Here is a 19,796-nt window from a genome sequence, read left to right as displayed (position 1 = left end):
GGCTTGTTTTGACAAATGGGATGTAGTGGAAGTGACGCTGAGTGACTTCCAAGGCTGGGTCACAAGAGGTCCTGCCGTTTCAGCCCGGGTCTCCTGGAACACTCACCTTGGCAGACTTCCTCTTGGACTCCGGCTGCCATGCTGGGATGGAGCCTGAGCGTCAGGGAGAGCCCACATGAGCTCACTCAGGCTGACAGCCCTGCTGAGTGCGTTGCCGCGGCCAGCAGGGACTACTGGCAACCTGTGTAGCCATTGCAGTCAGCCAGGCAGGCTGAGCCTTTAGAGGCCTCCAGCCCAGCTACCATCTTACTGCATTCACCCAAAAGACCCCCACAATCAGAACAACCGTGCTAAGCCTAGCGGACCCACGGAACTGTCAGGGATAGTAGTACACTGTTGTTTTAAGCCACTAGGTTTTGGAGTGATTTGTTTCCCAGAAGTAGGTAACTGCACAGGGAGTGGGTGGAATCAGAGGTAAGCCCTGTTTAAAGGGACCACATTGAGGCAAAAGAGCTCAGACTTTGTGATGGGGGTGGGGGCTAACTTGCATTCCTGCTGTGTCACTCACTGGCCGTGTGACCCTAGGCAGGTTATTACAGGCCACCATGGACCTGAATTTTCAACATTCGCAAAATGGAAAGTGGGGGCCTTTCCAGTATTCCAGGGGCTGGCACACAGTAGGTACTAAGGAAAGGTTGGTTTCCATATGGTGATATTGAATGATCATGAGGAATGTTGCAGAAGAGGGGAGCTCTCAGTAGTAAGGCAGGTCCCAGCACCTCCCAGTCTCTGGTTCTCCTTCCATAGGCAGGGCCCTCTCTCAGCAGGGCCTGCCCATGCTTGCTGGGTGACTGGGGAGCAGGGCTGCTGCCCTCAGGACCAGGGTAGGATGGAAGCAGCTGCAGCAGTGGCAGCAGAGGATATTTAGTGAAAAACTCTCCAGTATTTGCATTTTGAGGCTAGGAAAGATACTATTTATTTCTGAACCTTCACATTTAGCATAGTGCTTGGCACATACTAGGGGTTTTGTGGCTGGCTTAGCTGGGCACGAGTGAGAACAACGCAGTAGAGTATATCTCCTGTGTCTGATGATATATTTGTGCTGTTCTGAGAAAAACAAGGTATGAGTGAGGGGCAAAGACCATTTCTGTTCAGAATCACAGGATGGTAGGGCTGGGAGGGGTCTCAGACCACATTCATTTCAAACCCCTCATCCTTACAGTCTGGAACAGCTGGTGATGGCTTGCTCATGGTTGGACGCAGTGCCATAGCCAGGTCTGTGAGCCGCAGCTCTATCCCAGGGCCCTACCTACTCACGCTTGCCGAAAATCTCTCAGTTCACATTTTGTGAAATAATGGAGAGCCCATGTCAACAGTTGTTTAAAAAAACAAATAGAGGAAAGAAAAGGTGTTCTGGTGCTGTCTGTGATGTGCAGTTATCGTTTCTTCATCGAGTAAGAGTGGACAGTGACCCCGTAGCCTGGAGATTTTTCCAAGAGGGTCATTGCTGCCTCAAGTACTTGGATGATGGGCCCAAAGCTCCAGCCCCAGCAGCTCTGACACTTCTGCCTTGTCCAGTTCCCCTGCCTGAGGCACCACGGAGCCTTCTGGTATCTGCATTTTGGGGAATACTAGAAGGGCAGAATATGCTTGGCACAACCTACCATAAGTGGGTGATCCCAGGAAGCTCTCCTGGCTGGATGAGGTCGCAGTGGGTAGAATGCAGTATAATGTGGAGGGGAAGGCATTGAAGTCACCTTTGGATCGAATATTTTTATATATATATTATATATATATTATATATATATTATATTATATATATTATATATATATATTATATATATTATATATATTATATTTTTTTTTTTTTTTTTTTTTTTTTTATTTTATATTTTATTATTATATATATTATATATTATTATATATATATATATATATATATATATATAATATATATATTATATATATTATATATATTATATATATATATTATTTTTATATATATATTATATATATTATATATTATTTATATATATATATATTATATATATATATATTTGAGATGGAGTTTCACTCTTGTCACCCAAGCTGGAGTGCAGTGGTGTGATCTTGGCTCACTGCAACCTCCGCCTCCCGGGTTCAAGTGGTTCTCCTGCCTCAGCCTCCCGAGTAGCTGGGATTACAGATGCCCACCACCACGCCTGGCTAATTTTTGTATTTTTAGTAGAGATGGGGTTTCACCATGCTGGCCAGGCTGGCCTCGAACTTCTAACTTCAGGTGATCCACCCACCTCCGCCTCCCAAAGTGTTGGGATTACAGGCATGAGTCACTGCGCCCCGCTCAACATAGTAATAATTTATTTAGACAAGAATCATCAACGGAGGCTGAAACAAACAGGTAAACATTTGTTAGGAAATGGGATATTGTCAGAGTCTTAAAGTATTGCCCCACAAAATGTTGTTGTTACAAAGAGAAAAATAGTAGCTTGACTGAGATCAAAGTTAACATTACAGTGATAGGACACACTGGCACCATGTGCCTGCCGACATGGCGCCGCAAGAACGCAGCATTGCTTCTGTGGCTTTCCTGACAAAGATGCACAGTCTGCGTCTAGTCAGGAGGAAACATCAGGCAAACCTAGACTGAAGGACTTTTACTAGATAATTGGCCCATGGCCGGGCGTGGTGGCTCACGCCTGTAATCCCAGCACTTTGGGAGGCCGAGGTGGGTGGATCACAAGGTCAAGAGATGAAGACGAGCCTGGCCAACATGGTGAAACCCTGTCTCTACTAAAAATGAAAAAATTAGCCGGGCATGGTGGGCACCTGTAATCCCAGCTACTCGGGAGGCTGAGGCAGGAGAATCACTTGAACCCAGGAGGTGGAGGTTACAGTGAGCTGAGATCATGCCATTGTACTCCAGCCTGGTGAAAGAGTGAGACTCCATCTCAAAATCAATAAATGAATAAAAAAATGGCCCATATTCCCCAAGTTGTCCTAAGTCCTGGAAGACGAGGAATCATTTCAGATAGAACAAGTGGGACAACTACATGCAATCCAGGGCCAGGAACTGTGTTTTTGTCTTTGGACAACTGACACATTGTGAATGGGGCTGTGGGTGGAATAGTATCGGGGTGTTACTGCTGGTGTCCGGACTTAGATGTTGTACTGTTGTTCTGAAAGAGAGTGTCCTTGTTTCTTGGGAAGTGCCTGCTGAAATATTTATGGGTTAAAACCTTGTTTTCTCTTTCGTTTTTTGCACTCAGCTGCAGTTCTGTCAGTTTGGTGCATTGTATTTTATGTCTTTAATTAAAATTAAAATAACTCAAATGTTATTTAATTAGAAGAAAAACTAATGAATTAAACGAAATTAAAATTTAATTAAAATTGGAAAATAGATTAATTAGTGCTGAAGTGCAGTTTGGTAAACAGAATCTTTGCAATGATGGAGTCCGCTGTGGGAAGTGACTAAGGGGGTTTCTTGGTGGTGAAATGTGTGGGGATTTCTGCTCCATGGGAAGGGGAGAGTCTGTATTTCCAATGAAAATTGGAGCCTGGATTCTCAGCACAGGGACCAGTCCTGGACTTCCCAGCCTTCCTGTGTCATTCTTATCAGACTCATAACAGGAGGGGCTCCTCTCAACCTCAGTAAACAGAGATGAAAGCAATGAAACTTCACCTGTCAGGGAGGAGGCAGCTAGAGAATGGGGACAGTAAGCCCTGTGTGTGAGGGTTCAGTGAGGCAAAATATGTAAAGTGTGTAGCCCAGTACCTGAGATATAGGGACTTAATTATCTCCTAGATGATGATAGATCGTCCATCTTTTTTAGAAGGTGTAGTATCAACAGCACTAACATAACATGACATTTTGTTAGGATTCCTGGCTCAGGAGACGGGAAAGCTGAAGAGCCATTTGACCATTGGCTAGTCAGTTTGCAAACTGTCACAGGGTGAAAGATGTTTGCTACTGAAAAGATTAAGGCCATATTTTTTCCTCCTGCTAGAAAAGGTCAGAGAGGTATTTCCGGATTCATAAAGTGGAGAAACGTTTTTCTTTGCTGTGATGTGAGTTTCTAGCACAAGGGATGATGTGGGCCCATTCTTTCCGCACCCCTCCATGGTCCCAGGAAGAAGTCAGGCACTGTGGCTGGGGGTGGGTGTCTTCCCCCTCAGTGAGAAGCCGGCTGTTCTCTGCCTGGTCCCAATCATTTGCGCTTCCTGGGAGAGGATCTCAGGAGTTTGCGCCTCTCTTGGTTGTTAGTGCTTCCGCTGTACTTGGCTGGAGGAGGCTGAGGAAACCCTGTAGCCTGCGACCCTGTAGAGGATGGTAGGAGGCTGGAGAGCACCACCTGGAGAAGGATGAGTCTGCTGGGGGAGAGGAACTGAGACAGTGTAACTCCAGGAAAGAGTGGTGGATTCATTGTTCACAATGGGGAGAACTGCTGCCAGCAGACAGAGACCTTCATGTTAGAGACACGAAAGAGGTAGCCAAGGTGCTAGAACTTGAACACAAAATGTTTTCATGTTTACACAGGAAGGTGGGGAAGTCCAGGACTGGCCCCTGTGCTGACAGTCCAGGCTCCAATTTTCAATGGAAATACAGACTCTCCCCTTCCCATGGAGCAGAAGTCCCCATACATTTCACCACCAAGAAACCCGCTTAGTCACTTCCCATAATGGATTCCATCATTGCAAAGATTCTGTTTACCAAACTGCACTTAAGCACTAATTTGTGTTTGCTTAGGCACTGTAGTCAAGGACCCACAGATAAGCATCCACGTCCATCATGAAATGTGTTTTCAGTGTCAGAATGGAACAAGGTCATGGTCACACAAGAGGTTGGCCATCAGAAACAACTTCAGGAGGTGTCAACCATCTCGGTGTGGTATGGGTACCCCAAGGTGAGGCATCCTGCTCACAGAACTCCCTGGGCATTGCAGAAATAGTTGTGGGGTTGTGATCCTACTCTGAGGGTCTGTATTGCTGGGATCTGGCCATCTCTGGCCTGGTCCTCCTTGCTAATGACCATGCCTGGATTCCAAGGGACCCAGTGGGACACAAATGCAGGGAAGCAAGGCAGGGAACAAAGAGGGAACAAAGTGTGAGGCAGGGGATGGAGGACAGTAGTCCTTCAGGATGGCAGCTCGGGGCTGGCAGGCACAGATCTTGTTGATAGACCAACTGGGGACAGCTGAGGGCTGAACAAAGGTTTGGAGGGGGAGCAAGCAAGAGTCCATGCAGAAACACAGCAGCGGCTCTACTGCAGCAAGGAGGCTCCATGAACAGGGAAAGGGGATCTGGATGTGGGGCCAATGACATGGACTTAGTTCCCATCTTGCCACTAGTGACCATGTGACCGTAGCAACACCTAATCTCTTTGGGCCTCTATTTCTTGATCTGTAAAGTGGGTGTAGTTCCTTCTTGCCTTCTGTGGAAGTACTGCTAGTTCCTGCTCTATATCAGTTCTCTCCTTTTTTATTTACAACTGCATCCCATTTATTTGGGGGTAACCTTATGCCCATGAAAGAATGCATTTCACCGCTTTCATTGTAGCTAAGTATGGCCATGTGACTAAATTTTGTCTAGTGAGATATGAGAAGAAATGTTAAAGACTTCCAGAAAGGATGCTTAAAGAGTCTGCCTCAGTGCAGGAAGCAAGGTCAGGGTGTCTTTTCTCTTTGGTCCTTTTAGTTGCCTGGAATGCAGCCAAGTTGGCTGGAGCCCCAGCAGCCCCCGTCTTGCACCATGAGCTACCTTGAGGATGGAAATGAGATCTAGGATAGCAAAGGAGAAAAGCAGAAGCCATCTGGGTCTTTGACAACTTCATGGAGCAGCCATGCCCTCCGTGGATGGGGCTTAGTTATGCTCTTCTGTGTGTTAAAACTGTTGCTACTAGAGGTGTTCTGTGATACGCAGTTAAACCCAATCCACATGGATGCACCTGCCCCCTAGGGTTGCTGTAAGGATTAAACAAGTTAAAGTATGGGAAGGAGTTTTATGGGCTGGGAATGTACTTTGAATATTGCAACATGCCATAGAAATATAAGGAATTAGTCCTGTCATTGTCATTGCCATATGAATCAATGGAAGGGGCAAGGCTGCAGTGGACAGGCCCTGACAGGGTGCAGGACCAAGGGCAGGAGCAGGTGTCAGGGGACAGTGTGGGGATGAAGCTGCAGGTAGCAGGATGGAACCTTTGTTAGTTTACTAATTTTAGACAGAATCCATAAGGTGGCATGGGCTCAAATGCCACTCAAGAGGGAGAGAGTGGTTGGAAGGTGAGATTAGAAACAAGAGCCCATAATTCTGATAAAGAATCTCAAAATGGAGAATGTGAAAAGTTGAACTGTGACAGTTTGGGCAACCAGTGGTATCTGTATCATTATTTTCAGAAAACATCTGATAATTCTATCCAAAAAGGATTGCTTTCTACAGCTTCCCCCCCGGGGGTCTCTGAAAAAAAAGCCTGTTGGTGAAGAAGAAAGACCAAGCATCATCAGTCTAACTGTTGTGAACAGAGTCCAGATGTGTTCCTGCCTCAAATAGGAAAGAATTTAAGCTTTTGGAGAAAAAAAAAAAAAAAAAAACAGCTTATAGCAGACAGTAGAGAGATGTAAACTATGGAAAGGCCAGCAGGGACCATGGACATGGACGTCCTTACCATAGAAATGGAAGATTTTCAGATCTCAAATTCCATTTCCCCTGTGTATTGAACTACATCAATCTGTGCACGAGCTATCACTTCATATTGGCAATAGAAGCGAGAGGGAAATTTACATTGGCTGTTATATGTGCTGTCTTATATAAGTCCCCCAAATTTTTCAGCCAAGTTCAAAATAAATTGTCTTATCCTAAAGGATATGATTTATACCTCTTCGGAGAAGGTGCTAAGGATGAGAAAGGAGACTCACGTTACACTGTTGCTGAAGCAAAAACTGTGTCTTCTCATGGTAATTTGTTCGGTCCACAAAACAGGAGCTGGGCGTTATAAACGATGCCATGGCTCAGCCATAGCTGACACTCAGTTTTTCATGCTTCATTTTGAGAGGGGGCGAGTAAGGCTAGAAGAAAGTTTGTTGTACAGCGAATATATAAAACTGGCTGTGGTTATTCATTTCAACTTCCTGGACCCAAAACCTTTTACCAGAGCTGCTAACAGGCTGCATAAATCACTGTGTGAACTCTGTTTCCTTTCTGCCCCCGACCATCCGAGGAGGGGCAGGATGCTAATGTGGAAAACATAGATTAGCGCGGTGAGAGTCAGGGCCTTCCTGTCTGAGCAGAGCCTGCAAAGCTGAGCGCTGGCCGTATCCTGGCTGCCCGGGAGCCCGGAAGGCAGGGCAGCATGGGCGATGAAGAGCAGGCACCAGGCTGTCGACCCCAACAGACTTGGGGTTTCGAGCCCTACCATGACCAGCTGCATGATCTTGGATTATTATACTTCTCCATTTCCTCATTTGTCAAATGGAATTTTTTTTTTTTTTTTTTTTTTTTTTTTTTTTTTTTTTTTTTGAGACAGGGCCTCACTCTGTTACCCAGTCACCCAGGCTGGAGTGCAGTGGTGCGAACACAGCTCACTGCAGCCTCAGATTCCCGAGCTCAAGTGATCCTCCTGCCTCAGTCTTCCAAAGTGCTGGGATTACAGGCATCAGCCACTGCACTCAGCGAAATAGAAATAATATTAATCTCGGGGCTGGGCATGGTGGCTCACGCCTGTAATCCCAGCACTTTCGGAGGCCGAGGCGGGTGGATCACCTGCGTTCAGGAGTTCGAGACCAGCCTGGCCAACATGGTGAAACCCCGTCTCTACTAAAGATATAAAAATTAGCCGGGCGTGGTGGCATGCCTCAGGAGGCTGAGGCAGGAGAATTGCTTGAACCCGGGAGGCGTAGGTTGCAGTGAGCCAAGATTGCGCCATTGCCCTCCAGCCAGGGTGACAGAGTGAGACTCCCTCTCAAAATATATATATATATATATATATATATATATATATATATATATATATATATCTCATAGAGTGTTTAGATGTTTCAGTGAGTATAATGCATTGATACAAGTTGGCTGTTGTCATTAAAAGCTTCCTTTCAACTTTTGTGGCATAAAACCCTTTCTTCCAGAAGTTTCTCTATTGGTCTTTGTCAATGAAAGGGAATCCCAATAGTCTTCACGCTTCTTGGGGATGAGGGCCTTGCGGGAGGTGGTCGTGGTTGGGGGTTCTGTCCATGAAGTCCCAGCCACTGCACAGAGATGATCTGGGATTGTCTGCTGTCTTCACCCTTGATGTGGAAGCGTTTCTGGCTCAAAGATAAGAGGACTTTAAAAGGGACTTCAGAGATGTCTGAAGCCTTTTCTCAGAAACATGTCGTGGCTCAAGCAAACTATCGAGTGAGGCGAATCTGTAATTGCTGTCCACCCTGAGCCTTTTTTGCTGAGTTGTCTTAAACAAATTACCGAAACTCTCTGAGCATCAGGTTCCTCATCTGCAACTGGAAGATACTCTCAACCACCTCGAGGAGGCATGATGGAGTTTCATGGGCTGAGTCAGCATGCAAAGCCTTCCCAGGGCCTGGCACACAGACATGCCTTCCCTGCTCCTAGAGGGCGAACATTTGTCTGGTCAGGCTGGAGGAGCCCCTAGAATCTGTGGCCAAGGCCTAGGACCCTTGGCATGCTCCCTTTCTTCCTTTGTAGCCCCTATTCCTATAGTGAGCCAGCTGCCCTGTGGCTGGGCCTTGTACTGGGAAGGAAATGGAGAAGAGCGCTTTGACAGAGAAACATCCATCTCAGAAGCGACCCGAGTTTCTGTTGGATGTGAGATCCACCACCACCAATTCCAACGCACATCCCCTTGGGGACACGGCCTGGGTCTGTGCGTCGCGGGGCAGACCCTCTATGACATGCTCAGACCCTCCAGTGCGAAAAGCCAGCCTGGTCTGGCTGGTGGAGCACAGGGGGACCGTGCCTGTCCCGTGGGCCTCAAAACAACTCCTCTGGGGTCAGGATCCTCTCACTGTTAGGGGAAGTCTCCACCCCTTTCAGTTGCCCTTTGGCTCCCGCAGGCCCGAGGTGCTACTGAACAGCAATTTAAAAACACCAGAGTGTGATAAGGCAGGTGGCATATTGCTGCAATATTTCAAAGTGGACAATGGGAAAATTAGCTCCCTTTCCAGGCAGCTGCTTCCAGGTCCTCAGCCTCAGGACACTGGAGTCACATAGCTTAATGCTGTCATCATTTCCCCTTCTCCCTAAACCCTCTCCCAGTTAGTGGGATTTGGGCTGACGCTCTGCAGTGAAAGCCCTCTAATGTGTTATAAATATTTATCTCTGCAAATCTCTGAAGCCATTTCAAAGCAGAAAGACAGGGGGCGCTTGCGTGGTTCACCAGCCCCTCCCTGAAGGCCTGTTGTGTTGCCCGGGGCAGTAGGCGCTGTGCTTACCTGAGCATGTCTTTTCTTTGCATCATTTCTTCATCTATTTTGTTGCGTGTTGCTTTTTGTGTGTTAAGGTGGGTCTGCCAAGAATTGTTTCTGGGGATAGGAGAAGGGAAAGGAGAGGACAGAAGGCTCACTTTTTTTTTTCTCCTGGATTTTTTTTTCCTTTTGTTGTTTATTTTTGGGTGTCATTAATTACTCATTCTGGGTTGTAATTCTGCCCATGGTCAGATGACATGCTTGTGGCTGGTTTAATTGGATGCTGATGATGAGTTGAGTTGGCCCAAGCCATGTCCTAGGAGGGAAATGGAGAAGAGCGCTTTGACAGAGAAACATCCAGCTCAGAAGCGACCCAAGTTTCTGTTGGATGTGAGATCTACCACCGCCAATCCCAACCGCACATCCCCTTGGGAATGAAAATCTCCCAGCTGGTACTGGGGCCGTGCATGTGGCCCTCTGTGGTGTAATTGTACAGAGGTATTGGCCGCCAGCCAGGCCTGAAACCCAGGCAGAAGGCGTAGGTGTTCTTAGCCCTGAAAATAGTCCCCTGGACAGCCAGGAACTCCTGAGGAGTGCTGCCAGGGCCGTGGCGGCAATGATGGTGACAGGGTCTTGGAGGTCTTGAAAGCTACACCCTTAGCTTATACTCACTCGTCTTCATGCTGATATTTTCATGGGATGAGTTGCAGATACTCCACGAGCTGGTTGTGTTGGGTGCCTGGTTAGTCCTGTGCACACCGTTTGGTCCATTACACGATGCTTTCTGCTCTCTAGGAGTTTATGGCCTGTGTTGGGAGTGGGTTGGAGGTGACGGGGCTAATAAACACAAGAGCATTAGCTAGGGAGTCAGTAGACCTGGGTTCTGAGATCAGCTTTGCCACCTAGCTTGAGTGTTATGCCTGAAAAGTCTCTCTTCTTGGCCCTCAGCTTCCTCATCTGTAAAATGGGTAGAGTGGCCTCAGTTATAACCAGGCTTTTCAGATCTGCCATGCCATTCTTTTTGTTGTGTTTTCTCAAGATTTGGACATGGTGGACATTCAGGCAGCCTTGAGTGCTGGCCATTCTTGTGAGTCTTGTAGCTGTCTAGTCTTCCTTTTTCTCAGACATTCTTCCTCATGATTCATAGGTTTCATGTCTTCCTGGCTTTGGGGGCAGTTATCTCGTTCATTTATTCCTTACATTTCGGTGGTCCTACTGCTATCATTTCAGCTATCCTCCAACCAGCATCTTCTCTGTGATGTCACTTCCATGGATCAGTCTCATTTTGTCCTCGCAATGCCTTCAGCGTTCTGTGTAACCCTCTTGCCCCCACATATTTCCCATAGAGAGACAGCTACATCAAGGACCAGAGGCCAGAGGAACAGGCCCCTTTAGAAACCTCATCCTAATGAATTCCAGCATTCCTAGTAAGCATCTTTCTCTTCAACAGTGACATTTGCAACTTGGCATCTTATTTCATAATTACATAAAGGGGCTAGCCTCCTGGACAGGTGCCTGCATGACAGTGCAGGCTGCACAGGGGCCTGTTGGCCTCTGGGAATTGAAGGGAGTGGCCTCCCATCTCAGTCGTTTGACATCGGTGTGAAGGGGTCACTTTGTGCTGGAGTTGCCGCCTGTCTCCTTCCTAGTCAGTGGACCTCATCTGGTGAAGTGTTACCAACTTTAAGCAAATCCTTCCTGGAAGGTGCTTTAGGAAGGAGGAGTTGTAAATAACATCGAAGCAGCTCAGATTCCGGTGTCTCAGGCCTACGTAGGACCTTTCCGGGTTTACTCCCAGCTGGTCCCTAAAGTGCAGGGGAAGTGCTCGGTTTACTGAAGGGTATATTAAGACAAGATTAAGATGCTCATCCAGAAGCATCTGATGGTCCTGAGCCCCGCCCTCCCAGCACATTCCCATTCTCAAGGAATGCCCACTCTAGAAGGGTGGTGAGACAGGTACGCAGGTGGGCATGACCACAGGCAGGCAGCCAGCCGTGTGGGGAGCACAGAGCAGGAAGCCATGACTCCTGCAGGGCCTATCTGGGGTGTTTAGACTGCTCCTTGCAGAATAAGTAGGGTTTAGATGGCCTTGAAAGATAGAGCGCCTGTAGCAGGTGGTGGGCTTTCGATGTGATGATTGACGGGCTGACTAAATGCATCGCCCTTCCTCCCATCAGGAGTTTCTTTAGTTAAAGCAAAATTATCCCAAGTTCCTTAAATTGCCTTCCCATAAATTCTACATTTGGCCAGTGTGGTGCTGTGCTCCAGAATTCTGTTCCTCAAGCTCTCTAGGATCCCTGTAACACTGTCCATAAGCTATTTCCCACACAAGGCACAGGAGAGCCTCCCCATTTTAGCAAATGGAACAGCTGAGGTGCAGAGAAATAAAATAACTTTCCTTGGGTCACAGGGTCAGTCAGCAGCAGAACTGGAAGTTGCACTCGTGTGTTCTGATTCCCAGGCCGGGTACCAGGAACTTGCTCTCGCCGCTTCATCATTGAACTCCATGCGCCCTCTCTTTGGACCTCCCACAGCTGCTCTTCCATTTCAGGCTTCAGCACTGGCCCCTCCCTGTGCTTTTTGCCACCCGTGTGTCTCTCTTAAGGGCAGGGTTGTGGTCAGCCCGGTGTCCAGCACAACACCTAGGATCCTGGTCACGCTGGGCTGGGTGAAGGATGGGGGAATGACCTTCACCATTGACTTCCTCCTGCACTTCTAGCCTGGAGGCATCTGGATGCAATGGAAGCAGGCAGCTCTTAGGTGCCAGGTGATTGTGACATTGAAGTATCTGGGCTCATCCTGTCTTTTAGACAGTGGATTAAAAACACAGTGGTATCTGAGATCGTTCAGCCGTTTCGCTCTGGTCAGCATCTTCACTTAACACATATCTGGGTTTGCAGAACGCACCCATAAAGGCTTGAGACCGTAATGTTTTTTACCTCTCTCTTGTGTGGGTCATTTACCACCTGTGCTCCAAAGAGGAAACACCTGGATGCTTTGAGGTTTTTTTGTTTTGTTTTGTTTTGTTTGTTTGTTTGAGACGGCGTCTTGCTCTGTTGCCCAGGCTGGAGTGCAGCGGCGTGATCTCAGCTCACTGCAACCTCTGCCTCCTGGGTTCAAGCAATTCTCCTGCCTCAGCCTACTGAGTAGCTGGAATTACAGGCACCTGCCACCACGCCTACCTAATTTTTGTATTTTTAGTAGAGACGGGGTTTCACGATGTTGGTCAGGCTGGTCTCAAACTCCTGACCTTGTGATCCACCCGCCTTGGCCTCCCAAAGTGCTGGGATTACAGGCGTGAGCCACCGTGCCCGGCCCGCTTTGAGTTTTTTGTAGGGAAGTAGGGTGTCCACATAAGGTATCATCCAAATGAGATACTTTTGAGAGTGAAATGGTGCATGGTTAACAGTCACATCAGGACAGCAGGCCGACACTGGAGTGTGTGGTCGCCTAGTTTTAAGCAAAATGGATGTCTGCAGTTGGAAGAAAAGACACGGGCAGTTGTTTGTGAAGACTGATAGTGTGGAGGGGTTGCTGGTAGATGAAAGGCCTTTTGTTCCAGCGGTAACTTCACATCATTCACTGACAACAATAAGAGTCCAGTGCCCTTTCCTCTGCCCTCCACTTCATTTTCTGCCCGTGGCCGAGCCTCCCAGGAGGTGTGCCTGTGTCTCATCGTCCTCTTCTCTTTCCCGCAGAGATCCTGCGGATCATTCAGCTGGACCTAGACCTGAAGTTTAAGACCAACATCCGGGAGTTGTTTGAGGAATTTGACAGTTTCCTGCCAGGCACCATCATTGGCATAGCCCAGGAGATGCAGCCAGTTTACAGGTGCGTCATGACTGCAGGGGGGCCGCCCCCACGACCCCTCCCCACCCTTCACCCGCTCTCTTCTGCCACCCATGGCAGATTGGGATTTACTGGCATCCAATCCTTCTGCACTTAGTATCTTGGGAACACATTTGTACTTATTGCTTACAGCTGATCGTATGGGCAGGTGGGTCTGTCCCAAGCCATAGGTGCCACCTCATTATTTTGTGGGAGTTTGTGGCCTTTTTCTTCTGAAAAGCCCAGTTGTTTTGGTTGTTGGGTCTGGTTAAGCTCAGAATTTTAAAATCTTGGGCTTTGCCTTACGGAGGAAGATTTAACTTTCCTTCTAGTGACCAGCTGGGCTTTCTTGGCCTGCGAGTCACCAGTGACCCCCATTCTCTATTAGCAGAGTGGGTGGATTGGTGGTCTTGTAGGGAGGGAAGGTGGCACAACGTCGGAACACAGACTGGCATCAGTAGTCAGCACGACGAAGCACATTCCGCATGATGCTGCATTTGCTTGTCAAGCCTGTGTCATGGAGAAACTCCAGGACCTGAGAACCATTCTTGAATATTCACTGTCGCATTATTTGTAGTAGCCAAAGCTGAAAACGACTTAAATGTGCTACTTAGCAGAATGGATAAATAAAACGCATTCATTCAATTGAGTGCTATACAGCAACAGCAAAAAAGGGAACGGCTCCATGCAATGAGAGCGAAATCAAACTGGAACCTTTAGGGCTGCACATGCGCAGGTGCGGAGAATGGGAAAGGAGAAGGGGGTGATGCTTCCCAAAGCCAGCATGGCAGGCGGTGGGGGCCGTGGGGGTGGGTTGGCTCTGGAGAGCTGCAAGGTCTCAGTTCCCCACTTGGGTGCTTAGCTTCGTGTTTGCACGCACTTTTTTTGTGTGTTCTTGTTCTACATCTTATAATTTAAAAAAAAAAAAAAAGAAAGGAAAGGAACAGCTGAAGTGGGTTCTGATTACAATAAACCAGGCCCGTGGCCCTGGGTCTGGAGAGTTTCATGTTGCTGGCTGTTTCTCCAGTGGGTATAGCACACCCAGAGCAGAGCTGCCGAGTTTGCTCGGAAAGGGCTGGGATTTCGCTGTCCTGCAGGCATGCTCCGCCCTTTGTTCTCAGTGCACACCGTGATGCTGGCTCCCTGCGGACCTTCCTGGAGGGAGGCCCAGTCGTTGGAGAGCTGCAGAGTACAGGCAACTAGTGTGTCAAGAGCCTGTGTTTCCCCTCAGAGGGAGGGGGTGAAGAGACAGCTTCAGCTCGGTTGTGGCTATTTGCATGACCCAGATCACATAACAGGAAATTCCTGCAAGGCCCCTGAATGAGCTGATAATTCCTTGGGCCATGTGGACTTTTCTCCCTTATATAATCCTCTCACGTGTGGCCCCAAAGTCACTGGGTAGGCCTCTTCCTCTGAGGTCAGGGGTTGGCGACTTAAGAGGAGAGGGTTTGGGCAAACACCTGCCATCTTAACTGTAGAAGACTCCCCAGCTTCTTCCCTCCCCTTGATACCCGGAAGATCTTCTGCTGGGGTCCTTGGTCCAACAGAGGGAGGTGATAGTGTGCGCAGCAGTGAATACATGTGGGTCTGCAGCACCCTCACTTCCTACCTCCTCAGAAGAAAGAATTTGCGGGGCCCCGGGCAGAGTGAGAGACCAAAGCAAGTCTCAGAGCAGGAGTGAAAGTTTATTAAAATGCTTTAGACTGGAATGAAAGGAAATAAAGTACACTTGGGAGAAGGCCAGTGGGTGACTTGAGAGATCAAATGTGCTATGTGACTTTTGACTTGGGGTTTTGTACACTGGTGTGGTTCTGGGGTTTGCGTTACTCCTGCCCCGGTTCTTCCCTGAAGGTGGCCTGCCAGCCCTTGGGAGGGAGCACTGTGTGTTTACTGAGGTCGTGTACACGCTCCCTGGAGAACTCAAATGAAGTAACACGTGGAAGTCTCTGTTGCGAGAGAGACCCTCATTAAAGAGCATTTCCCCTCCCTCCCTCTCTCCCTCCCTTAATCTTCACTCCTCTTTGTATTTTCTTTACCAGATGGTTTGTTCCTCTGATTTATTCCCTGGTTTCTTCCCTTACCGGTCCAGCCTTCCTAGAGGAGGGTCCACCATTTTGCCTCCTAGTGCACATGCTTGAGCCCACATGCCCAACTCGTGAGATCTTACCAGGAAGCTGCTGGTCATCAGTTTCAGGTTCTTTCTATCTACTGGGACCCTGCCCTTCCCTGGCACTGGCTGCATCCAATTATCATTTTAGAGAGACGGTTGACAACTGCCTGACCATCAGCTGATGGTCGCCCGACATTCCTGGTGGTGGTGGAGCCCTCTCCTGCCCTGCTCATGTCTGACTAGCTACCTGCTGTAACAATAGAGGGAACCTCAGAGTCCCAAGCCCTAGATACTAGTCCCAGCTCTGCCACCTTGGGGCCTTTGCTCCCCCACCTGAGAAGGAGAAGAGCTGAGCTCTAAGTCCCGCCTCCCTGGCTCTGGCATTGGGGGTCACAGCCCTTTGGACCCTCATTGTCCTCCTTCCATCTGGAAGTTGCCTGTCTGCTGGTGAGCTCTTTAGGGACTGGGGAGAACTGATGTCATGGGGTGTTTAAACTGGGCTAAGTATTAAATGCAGCTACAGCTCCGATGCCTTCAAGGCCTGCTTTGGAATCTTCTCATGTAATATAAGTGGAAACTTGGAATGGCATGCTTAGACAGGATTGGCCAGAATTTGTATTTTCTGTAGATCTAGGATTTTATAAACAGTGCAACTTAAAATCAGTTTAATTATCTGGACTTCCCGAAAGAAAGCTCTGAAAGATTTTAGATTCAAAATGAAACTGAGTTTTTCTAACCCTGAGCATCTTTAATTTTCATTATGTACGATGATAACTGAGACCTCCGCTGCAGCGGAGTCTGAAGAATGCCGTTTGCAGGGCCTGGGCACTCATAAATCAACAGAGACTTATACTCCTTACATGCTCCCTCCCTCCACCCCTCAGCTGAAATGTTTCTAGAGACCTTTAATAATGGAGTCTGCAGATGACAGCCCTGCACTGCCGTGTGCCCCGCTGGCTCTGGGAGTTGCCTTGTAACATTTGCAGTCTCATACTGGGGCTGGGAATGGCTTGGTACTGGCTGGCCCACAAGGAATTAAGCATGTTTTTTGCCTTCTTCCCCAAGAAGACTGGGGACCTCTGGAGACCTGGGAGATCCAGCCTTAATTGTCTGCTGCTTTGGAGTGTTCAGCTGGCTGGGAGTGGGGTTAGGGTGGGGAGGCTGAGAGAAGGAAGAGGATGGGAATGGAAGGGGAGAGAGGAAGCAGGGACAGGGCAGCCGGCCTTTCTCTTGAGCAGGCGGTCTCAGCCCTTGGGCTTCGCCGTTGCTGTTTTGGGGGATGTGCAGCCCGGCCATCGGACTGCTTCCCACAGAGGTGGCCTCTTGCCCCTGCCTGGGACTTCCGTGGAACTGGCAGTGGGCTCTGACCACCAAGGGGTCTCCCCAGAGAGGGGAGTGAGGTGGACAAGTGTTTTATTTTAAGAAGAACATGCTAGCATCTATATGAAAGGAAAATTTAAAAACAAAACAGCACAAAACCAAATCTTGACTAGGTAAGCAGACACATTTTAATCTGGAAACTTGCTGAGCAGGAATAGATTTGGATCTCCCCAGCTGTGTCATTTTTATAGTCACCTGTCCCATAGTTCCTTTACCTCGAAAGGGCACATTTTAAGTCATCTTTATGGCAGTCTCCCCTGTATTGGGTGCCATGAGTGTTAGAAGCTTGGAGGAGGTGCGGGAGGGGGAGTTACTCCCCACCGTCCATTTGACAAATAGTTGTTTTCACGTTGTTTCACAGCCCCCTCCCCAAGTTTTTATATCTTCTGTATAAATCTTACAGGATTTTATAATCCTAGGTCCATGGGACTGACAGTGTTTTCTGGAAAGTGACACAGGGATCGTGGGATATCAGTGTAGGGAGAGAGGAGCCTCTCTCTCTCGGGTCCCTGTTGAGACTCTGTTGCGTCCAGCATCCCGTGACCTTCCCCATCTGCAAATCAGAGCGCTGCAGTCATCTTGGATGGAGCGTCACCCTTCCTTTCTCTGACCTTTTCTCTGTCTCTTCATCAGGAGCTAACCCCCTGGACAGGTCCGCAGTGGTGATGAGTTGAGTTGGGATAAGTGGCCAAGAGGAGAATCTAAAAGATAGACAACTGTATTTTGTAAAGATGCGCCATTTTGAGTTTGTTTCCTTATGAAAGTATTAGAAAAGTAAACTGCTGTGCCCCCTTTATGTGCAGCCTATAACAATTATAAAGGTGTGCCAGCGGGTGAAGAAGCTTGATGTGGAGGAAATAGCATCGGGTGGTACTCAGAAGTGAATTCCCCGTGTGACACTTTGCGAGTCACTGGATTCTCTGACCCTCTGTTGTTTGGTCTGTAAGTGGGATACGTATCTCTAACACACAGAATTACTGGAGAACTCAAATGAAGTAACAGTGGAAGTTTCTGCTGTGAGAGAGACCTTCATTAAAGAGCATTTCCCGTCCCTCCCTCCCTCCCTCCCTCTCTCCCATAATCTTCATTCCTCTTTGTGTTTTCTTTACCAGATGCTTTGTTCCTCTGGGCTCCTCCTACTCAATCCCTCCCCCAGGCATATAGGGTTGCCAGTTAAAATACAGGGCAGCCAGTTAAATGAAACTTCACATAAATAACAAATAAGTGTTTTGTATGTTAAATATGTCCCAAATATTGCACGGGACATACTTATACTAAATAATTGTTTATTGTTTATCTGAAATTTAAATTTTATTTATTTATTTATTTTTTTTTAAAGACAGAGTCTCTCTCTGTTGCCCAGGCTGGAGTGCACAGCCTTGACTCACTGCAGCCACCACCTCCCAGGTTCAAGAAATTCTCCCGCCTCAGCCTCCCGAATAGCTGGGACTATAGGCACGAGCCACCACTCCTAACTAATTTTTGTATTATTAGTAGCCATGTTGGTCAGGCTGGTCTCGAACTCCTGACCTCAAGTGATCCGCCCGCCTCGGCCTCCCAAAGTACTGGGGTGACAGGTATGAGCCACCACACCCGACCCTGAAATTTAAATTTTAACAGATATCCCGCTTTTTTCCTAAATCTGGCTGCCCACCTCTACCCACGATTGTAAAATTTCCCCTTTTAGCAGCAGCAGGTGATCTGGCTCTCCTACAAGATCCTGGAGTGAACAGGAACAAAGGGTACGGAAGTGGAGCTTGCAGGGAAACCAGGGTAAGACAGGGAGGGGGTGGGAGGCAGCCCTCAAGGTCTCTGTGAGGCTCCAGGCTTGAGGTCACCACTCTGCAGGAGTTAGGAAGCCAAACTGTGGACTGGGTCATTTGGGGAGGCCACTGGGACCAGGAGGCCTGGTCATGCCTTGGCTTCAGGCTTCAGGGCTCCTGCTGACCCTGGAGTGATGGAGAGAGAGAGAGAGAGTGTGAGTGAGTGAGTGTGTGAGTGTGCGTGTGGTGTGTGTGTGAGAGTGTGAGTGTGCGTGTGAGTGTGTGTGAGTGTGAGTGAGTGTGGTGTGTGTGAGTGTGCGTGTGTGTGAGTGTGTGTGTGAGTGTGTGTGTGAGTGTGCGTGTGAGTGTGTGTGTGAGAGTGTGAGTGTGCGTGTGTGTGAGTGTGTGTGTATGTGGGCTGCGGCCCTTTGTTATGGTCACTTTGTGGAGCTGGCCGCCTGAGGATCCTCTGAATGGAAGCTTGTTGGTGGCGGCACAGGCTTCGGGTTTCGTTCTCCCCGGGCTCTGCGGGCCGGCTGTGTGCTGTGTGAGCCCAGGCCCACCCTGAGGAGGAAGCGGCAGGCTATTCCTGTCAGCTGCTGATAACATGCCACCAGGCGGGCATTCGCTTTTGTGTTAAGTATTTTAATCGTGTCCACTCGTTCACCTTTTTAAGTCACATGGTTTTATTTGCTGATGGTGCTGTGGCAGCCTCGGGTTCTTCCAGACGCTGGGAAGGAAAGCTTCTCTGCAGGCTGGTCATCCCACTCCAAGGACTGGTGCTGGGCTCCCAGGGGAGTGTTGGGGAGGGAGTGAGCGCCAGCACAGAGGGAAGAAGGGAGCATGTGGACTGACCACCTCTACCACTTACTTGCTGTGTGACCTTGGGCAAGCCTCTTGACCTCTCTGAGCCTTAGTCTCTTTAGCTGAGAAATGGAGATTATAACACTATATGTGGCAGAGTTGAGGGAGATTGAATCAGATAATGTATTTATAGTGCCTAGGACAGAGCAGCACTCCTGGGTGGTGGTGGCAACGTTATCCACAGTCCCAGCTTGGCCACTGATAAGTTCTGTGAACCCAGGGAAGTCACTTAACCTCAGCCTCAGTTTCCTTATATGTACAATTGGGGCTGCTGACAACTTAGCAAAATTATTGCTCATCTTTTGGCTTCTCAGCATCTAAACCCCCTTCCTAGAATTTGGGAATTCTCTGCCATAGAAGCCTGCCTGCCATTATGGAAGACAGAAAGACTGGATATGTTATCTCCTGGCTTCCTTGCAGCTAGCTAGGGTGTTGGTACTG

The 19,796-nt window shown here is 48.4% G+C and overlaps 1 protein-coding gene across 1 annotated transcript in view; it reads left to right on the top strand.

The window, feature by feature from the left end:
* The window catches only part of XXYLT1 (xyloside xylosyltransferase 1), a 194,451-nt gene that overhangs the window by 98,544 nt on the left and 76,111 nt on the right, over positions 1–19,796 (top strand). Inside the window, exon 3 of the mRNA XM_030823004.1 lies at positions 13,109–13,241. Within this exon, the coding sequence (XP_030678864.1) occupies positions 13,109–13,241 (133 nt within the window). The remainder of the gene's footprint in view (positions 1–13,108; positions 13,242–19,796) is intronic.

The sequence above is a fragment of the Nomascus leucogenys genome, chromosome 11 (assembly GCF_006542625.1).
Source record: "Nomascus leucogenys isolate Asia chromosome 11, Asia_NLE_v1, whole genome shotgun sequence".
Lineage (NCBI taxonomy): Eukaryota > Metazoa > Chordata > Mammalia > Primates > Hylobatidae > Nomascus > Nomascus leucogenys.
Note: the sequence above shows the minus strand (reverse complement) of the source record. Positions and strands in the feature narration are given on the sequence as shown.